The sequence below is a fragment of the Lepisma saccharinum genome, chromosome 17 (genome assembly GCF_977018435.1).
Source record: "Lepisma saccharinum chromosome 17, izLepSacc3.1, whole genome shotgun sequence".
Lineage (NCBI taxonomy): Eukaryota > Metazoa > Arthropoda > Insecta > Zygentoma > Lepismatidae > Lepisma > Lepisma saccharinum.
The window spans coordinates 37,848,192-37,856,302 of record NC_139245.1 but is presented as its reverse complement, the minus strand read 5'-3'; the positions used below and the strand labels follow the sequence as shown (position 1 = coordinate 37,856,302).

Sequence of the window (8,111 nt, the reverse complement as noted above, 5' to 3'; positions counted from 1 at the left end):
TGGATCTTAATAAAAAGACAGAATGTAAAATATTGCTCATGAATTAGCATAGGAATTATAGCTTTCCTGGCGACGTGATTCGAACAGGTGTTCTCGGGTTACCAACCAGGTTAAATTGGAGTTAGCTTCCAACGTTTCGAGCGCATACATTGCTTTCATGATCATGCTGGTTGGCAAGCCGAGAACACCTGTTCGAATGAATTAGCATGTTATAACGCAGTGATATTTCTTCAAACAATGCACCAGTCATTATTCATTGATGCTAGCCAGAGCTACTTAAACAACAAGAACAAAAATATTTGTTTACGCAGCAAATTACGGATAATTAAATCGAAATTTGAATTAGTTTCAGAAAAATGAAGCAAGAGCTAATGAAATAATGCATGTTTCGTGCGGGAACATGGAGGGGTTAGGGAGAGAAATGAATTATCGCTGTCCAGAAGGTTCCGTGCAAATTGTCGATGGCCGGTAGGAAGCAGGTCCGAAGTGAATAACAAACGAGCAAATTTCGAGTAATTTGCAGGATGTAATCCCGTCGTTCGGAAACGGACGCCAGCTGTCACGAATTGCGTTGTTCGATGTTATTCAATAAGCGTGACGTTGCTACATTATGCATTTGCTGGTACTGCGAATTTTCTGTAATGATCGTGTTGTTGGTTTTTCGCATTGCGTATTCTGTTCATAGCCTCGGTTTCGGATCGGACCACGCATGCATACTTCTTGTTTCGGAATCATAATGCAACTTTGTACGCGTTACTGCAATAACAAATTGCAAAATTTCCGAAACGAGATTAACGGAGTTTTGATTTTTTATTAAGGAAAAGTTTCAGTACATCTCTGCGTGTGTGTCTTTGGTGGCTGAAAAATTTCAACTGTTTTGAATTTCTGATTAACAAGCGTCGATTGTCGAGGGTCACGTAAATTATTTTTTGACATGGATTGGATGCGCTCACAAATTTGAAAGACAGAGACACACTAATTGAAGAGCAAACAAAAAGCAGAATTCAACTTTCTGTCGCAATGTGAAAGCTGACATTTTAGTTCATATGTTTTGTCACGTGCCGCACGCTCACCATACGTGGCAATTATTTTCTTTCATGGAGAGTTCTGTCAGAAAGAGACAACAATCATTATCCTAGTATTATTGGTTTAGGACAGGTGTTCCAAAACCATTTCGTTTCACGGGAGTGTTTCAAAATTTTTCCGCGGCGTCCAAGTCAGAATGTAGACCTATCTAAAACTTGCAATGCTCAGTTAGTGTGGTTAGGTTATCACACATTTCAAATTCAGAAACCTTTTTTTACATAGTACTAAATAAGCACATATTTGGAACAATCATATATATCATAACAAGTAACTGTCATTTCAGTGAAAATATTGGAACAGTTCGCGGCATCCCTGCAAGCAAGGGTGTCGTGCGATGAGCGCACGTACAGTCAACGGCAAAGATAATGGTAGGCAAATTGTCCACCGCTATTTTCACTGCTTTTTTTATTCTACATCCTGGGTTATTTTAAGGAATGACACTATGTTGGTTCGAAGCAGGCATTGTTCTCTGCTTATTGAAGTCTTTATTTCAATTCATTGTCATCACATTGTGTAATTCAGACCGAATGAAAATGCTGGTGGACAATTCGCCTACTGTTTCTTTCGCCGTTGCGTGTACATCGAGTGCACAAAGGAAATTTCGTACATCGAGCTCACACATCCTGAATGACATTTAAACGACCGTATATCAAGCATACACATATTTTTCTACCTTTATGATTAAATGCCAACCTCCCCTCACACTTTTTTCCAGACTTGGGACTGGACAATGTGTAATCTAATACACAATGCTGGTTAAAAAGCTTGTTGTCTATTAGCAACGGCTCAGATTTTTTAGGATTAATACTTTTTAATTCAGCGGTCAGCTTCGTCAAAACTTTTCACAATAATATATTTTCACTTGGCAATAGCCTCGTCACACAAGGTTAATGGCTCTCAATCAAACTTGGCCACATACGATAGAGCTCTCAGGCAGCGAAGCAGGTCGTCAGTTTAGCACACATACTGCATGTTATCCTAATCTCCTCGTTTCTTTGTACTTCTTTGCTAAGCCTATATTTGCTGTATCTGCCTCCACAGACACTGGTTAAAATGATAATAATTACAACCGGACACGAAAGCCTGTGGGAACACATCTCTGATCGCCTGTTTCACCGCTATCTCAAAGTCCAATTTAACTGTTTTCGGAGACCAACCCTAACGTTTTGACGCTGCAAAAAGTTGCACAAACGTCGATATCTACATAAAACTACACAAAAACAAAGCGCTCTGAACCATGACTTTTACAACCGTTAGATGTCAGTGTTTTTGGTCCATTTAAGAAAGTGTGTGGCCGAGCAATTGATTCTTGGCATAAGAATAATCCAGGAAAAACTCTTACAATCTACGACATACCACAGATAGTTAAAACAGCATTTTTGAATACAGTTACCTCTACCAACATAACATCAGGTTTTGTTCAAACAGGAATATTTCCCTTCAATTCTGAGGTATTCCAAGAAAGCGACTTTGCGTCGTGTTTCGTTTCAGATCGACCAAATCCAGCAGGACAGGTAAATAGTAGGCCTCCCGTATCTGATAGTGATGACATAGTCCAAACTGCCAGGTGCGATGCACTGCCAACTAAATCATCTTCAGGTGATGTTCAAAATGAACATTTGCTTTCGCAAATTGAAATGCCGGGTCCAAGTGGCACACAAATGTCTTCAGTAGTGAGTAGACCTAAAGTTGCCTTCTCTCCTGAAAATGTTCGTCCATACCCAAAGGCTGAACCCAGGAAAACGACGAATCGGAAACGTAAACGAAGTGCCATTCTAACAGACACACCTGAAAAAAAGACTTTGGAAGATGCAAAAAAGAGTAGTGCAAAGGAAAAGGGCAAGAAGAAAATTATGTGCAAGAAAACATTATTCCAAAGTTCTTGCAAAGAATATAACTGTTTAGTGTGTGGAGAATCCTACAAAGAAGAAGAAGACTGGGTGCAGTGCAAGCAATGCAAAATGTGGTCCCATTGGCTGTGCGCGGAGAGAAATCCTTATTATGTGTGCATTGATTGCAAATAGTGTCATTCAGACAACGCATAATCCCTGTTGCAACGTACCCCAAACACTGTTGCAACTTACCCCATGCATGGGGCACATAGCAACACTCGGACCTGCTTTAAATTAACAGACTTTTCTCACTTGAGGTTCAAAATTAAAATTTCATATTTGTTTCTTAAGTAGCCAAAAGATGTACCATTTCATAGCATATTTGTAACTTGTTCCAACTGTTAACAGTTTTTGAATAAAAAAAATTAAACTGAAAAGTGTTGCAAAGTCCACCTTCCCCTATATATATTCAGTTAACAAGTTTTTAATATACTGCTAAACAACAAGTATCACAATTTACTTTGTCAATTAGTACAGGTACTTAACAAACAATAGTTCTTGACTAATTAGCATAAATTAATTACAAAAGTGGATAAAATGCTTCACACTGCTATAAGAGAGAGGTGTTCAAACAGTAGGCTACAGGGTCTCCCCAGTGGCGTAGTGGTAACGTAGTCGCCTTGTAATCAAGGGGCCCTGGGTTCGATACTTCGGTGGAGGCACATAGTAGTTAGGATCCCACTTTAAGGAGAGGAGTTACAGTTACGCACCATGTGTGTATTTATTTCAATATCTTCGGAATGGGCAATGCTACTAAAAAAAAAAACTTGGCGTATGCAAGAGTATGAATTTCTCTACATGTTGCAAGTGGAAGCTTTTTCCAATGTCGATTATTAAGCTAGACACGATACTTGAAAAATATGATGAGTGAGTATTTTCAGAATCCCGTGTATTTCTTATGGAGGAATAAAACTCAACAATTTCAACTGCAAGTTGCAGCTAATCAAATGGAAGTCTCGACTTTTCCGCTGCTCAAAATCATCATCAATCTGCCGTGTTCACGTTGATACCTTTTTCTATGCCATCGGAAGCTTGATATTCCCAAGAGAACATATCAAATAATACTCCCATAAGCGCAATGCATTTCTCCTTGCCTCGTACGGCCAACCTGGCAATGTTGCCAAAACTGATGCGCTTAAAAGAACTAAATTTCAGCTTAAATGGCTTAAACTGGCTTTCGAGGAGCTAGATTTACGAAGGCTCCATAAAGTGCCTCCTAGGGTAATTTTAAGTGTCAAAGGGGTGGTGGCGCTGCTATTACCGTTAACTTTAAAGTAATGACAATTTATTCTTAGTTTTCCCGTCTCAATATTCCACCGATAGTCGTATGAAATCGAAAATAAAGGATACCCGGATAATTTTTATTATGTCTGATTGATTTGTTGCTTTTAAGTCCACTTTATGCACAGTAAGGCTAATCGGGACTGGACCTACAGTTTAAAGTGGGATCCGAACCACTATGTGCCTCCACCGGGTATTGAACCCGGGACCCCTTGATTAGAAGGTGGCACGTTATCACTGCGCCATCGGGAACAATATTGTCATATCCACGACGCTATAAGAAGTAGCTGTGGAGGTAAAATTGGGTGGGGTTACGCAACCAATATAACAATATCACGTCACGTGCAAAATTTCATATACTCATGCCAAAAGTTGGTCTATGAGAGCCGGAGCACGTGATGGCATCATATTGGGGCATGAGGGCGGGCGCCTCACTTTACAGGCAAACGAGTGCACGAAAGAGCCAGATCTGTCTTTAAAAGAGCTAAGTTGGCAACACTGACTCGGAGAGAAGAGCCTGGCGGAAACTGTTCAGCAAACCCTTAAACTGTAGGTCCAGTCCCGAGTAGCCTATCTTTACACAAAGCGGACTTAAAACGAAAAATCTTAAGCAGGACAATCTTCAATCTGTTCCTTCAGGGTCAAGCTATTTTCGTTTCCATAGAAATGGGGACAATCAGTTTTCTACAATACAGATAGAAACCACGGAAACGAGTATAATGTATAGAAAACACTCCCAGATAAATTCTATTACGGGAAAATGTAGTAATCCAGTGCAAACTAAATTCCATCACTATGTCGTTTTACAAATTTCATGGTTTTACAGACCAGACATACTAATTATGTGAAATGCTAAATGATGATGATGATGATGATGACAACTTTGAAGTAAGTATAGCTACACGCTATGAATTCAGAAAACTGAAAAAGAAATCAGGAGTCATAATTTTCCCAATTACCGGTTGTATTGTGTGACTGGAAGAAGCTTCATTAATACAATTGGGTAACAATTGCATCTCCGAACAACGGATATCTTCATTTTTACACAAGAAAGTACTTACTGAAATGAGTTTTTCGGGTCGGGTACCCTATTCTGCACCCTAGAATTTTCAATTTTTTTTTTTCAATATGAAGATTATGTGATCCTAATTGTGAATTAAAAAAATTGGACCGCGGAAAGAAGTATTTACGACTGTACAGCCGTTTAAAGTTGAGATTTTGTCTTTGAAATTGTTGAGTCCAAATTTGGACATTAAAGGTGTCTAATCTCGACATTTTCTGCACAACATTCGGAAATATGTTTGAAAGATGGGGAATATTTATTCCAGAAATGCGAGAACAATCACGTCAGGGAGAAATAGTGTGTGTAATTTGAGCTTTCATAGTGTCAGAAAATCCTACATATTTTCTGTACAGAATGCCGGTATTTTTTTTAATGGATAATTAAATACATTTCGGAAATAGCGACCTGAAAAAGAGAGTTCGTTATGCATTATAAAAACTAAAATATGTAGAATATTCCCAGGAGAAAATGATTTTATATTGTTTCCTATACGTCGCCTTTCTCTCACTTTGGGATTTATCATCATCATCGTCAGTATTCTCTTGAATATATATATATATATATATAATATATATGGGCAAGGAGTGTATAGACACATAAGGAGTGGTTCCTCAATATATTCAGTTAATTGATATCATCTGTATATTTACTGGAAGCATATTCCAAAGTTAATGGAAACAAGGTCTCAACGTAATATTTCACGAAACTCAGAGTATACCCTTTTTGGGACTACAGCACTGACTCTAATAATTAGGCCTAGGAAGTTGACGAGAAATCATCCTTCTTTTCTGAGCCCTTAAAACAATGTTAAAACCTGATATCGGTCAGTTTTCCTGTTTCTATTTTATTTGTATTTCTTCGCATTTTTTTACCGACCTTTTTTGCTTTTGGGTCATTTTTCAGCATTCTTTTTACGTTTTTGTTGCATTTTTCTTCATTTTTGAGGTTTATTATTCTCTTCCATCATTTAAAGGCATTTGCTGGCATAACTTACATATTTAAATTTCCTGACAGTATTTTTAGCAAGTTCGCCACTAATCGAAAAAAATGGTGAATGCAAAAGCAAAATATTGTTTTTAACAGAAATGTTTGACAATGGAGTAAATAACTAATTGTGGTAAATTTATTAGGTGAGGTCTACCTCGCTGGCCACTATTATCGCTTTCATCTGAGGTTTTAATGTAAAATTAGTCACAATATTAGAAAAAAATATAATCTGATGTAAGCGAAACACAACTGTATTTTCAGACCAACTACTGTATCGTGCAAGGTCTTTCTGAAAGGAGGTAAATGGTTTATACCAGTTGTTCCAAAATTGCGCGTCGTGACTGGCTTACAGGAGCGCCGGGAAATGTTCCAAAAATGACACTTACTTGTTAGTCTGCACATGGTTTTAAATATGATTGTTCCAAATATGTGCTTATTTTTTAGTACGAATTTGAAATATATGTTCATTTTTTAACTTAAGGCAAGCAACCTGACCACATAAACACAGCATTGCAAGTGTTAGATAGGCCTAAATTCTAACTTGGGCGCTGCGGACAAATCTTAAATCTCTAAGTTCACCGTGAAACTAAAAAAATTGGGAACCCTTGGCTTATACAGAAAAACCTTGCGGTGTACTTTGAAGTAGAAATAGAAAAACACCCAACAATGGATTTGATCGAATTATTCAACTACTCTTGTAATTTATGAAGAAAAAATCAAGGTTTGATTTTAAGTGCGAAATTTTTTCAATTTTGAGGTCATTTTCAATAATTTTAAGATCATTCTATAGGTCATTATTGGGCCTTTTTAGGTCATCAAATTCAGTCCTACTAATAATCAATATATTCTTGCAGGACAGTGAAGATGACGAGGCCAGGACTCCCGGTGATCGTCTTCTGTCGCCAGAAGAAGAAGAAATGCTCGCGGCTCTCACTCTTCTGTTTCTTCTAATAATCCTTGTCACCGTTTTGTCTTTATTCTCGCCGCTGATCATCATTTGCCTTCCAGTTCTACTTCTAGTTGCCATGATAGGCATTATGAATCCCTCCTTAGCCATAATCATGCTGCAAGAGATCCTCGTCGCTAGTTTTCTGGCCCTTAGAAGGGTGGTCAGAATATCTATTACAACTTAGGACTTACCTGACTAATTATATATCTTAATACAAGCCCTACAATGAAAAAGGACGATGACTTATTTTTAAATTAATCACTACAATACCAAAGAAAATCTATTAGAAAATTTGCATAAAATTGATCATTTCAATAAGATGGTGCTTGAGGAGTTGGCAACCTGATCTATCAGGAGTTGGCAACCTGTCCAGGCGTTATCAAGAAGTTGCTCTACCGCAAGTTTACCTCCTTCTGGCAGCTCAACCTGAGTGCTAGGTGCTAGCCTTCGCATATCTTTTTAAGCAGTGTTGATCCGAGCACTGAATTTTCCTAGGACGGGAAATCCTAGAGAGGGGGAGAGCATAGAAGGGAAAAGAGGGGAAATATCTAAGAAATGTCCATTTCTCAGCCAATAATGAGTCCAATTACCATATTTTGTTGGCAAATTTGACAGGAGGAGGTCGGTTTTTGCAACATTTGAGCAAAAGCATGGAAAGCACAGAATTTTAAGGTCGAAAGAAAGAACTGTTTGGCATTGTTTCAAAATCCTCAAAGCAAGATAACGCCATCTTCTCCCCCCCTCCCCCCGAAGTACATTTTTTCCATTCGAACACTACGGTATTCTGGCATAGCCCAGGTTTTGAATCCAGTACGCAACTGGATGTGGCATAGACTATACGTATAATCAACGC

At 38.3% G+C, this 8,111-nt stretch overlaps 1 protein-coding gene across 1 annotated transcript; it reads left to right on the top strand.

Moving 5' to 3' along the window:
* The first annotated feature begins 4,986 nt into the window (after positions 1–4,986).
* LOC146001271 (uncharacterized) lies at positions 4,987–7,472 on the top strand. The gene is made up of 2 exons (XM_083138575.1): positions 4,987–5,147; positions 7,164–7,472. Exons 1-2 carry the CDS (start codon positions 5,109–5,111, stop codon positions 7,440–7,442), a joined length of 318 nt encoding a protein of 105 aa, XP_082994701.1. The 5' UTR covers positions 4,987–5,108; the 3' UTR covers positions 7,443–7,472.
* Positions 7,473–8,111: the final 639 nt, after the last annotated feature.

What these genes read in the sequence shown, in the direction of transcription:
- LOC146001271 (XM_083138575.1), top strand. Translation starts at nt 5,109, where the DNA reads ATGCTAAATGATGATGATGATGATGATGACAACTTTGAA. An exon ending in ATGATGATGACAACTTTGAA is followed by an intron (nt 5,148 to 7,163) that starts GTAAGTATAGCT and finishes ATATTCTTGCAG; the next exon opens with GACAGTGAAGATGACGAGGC.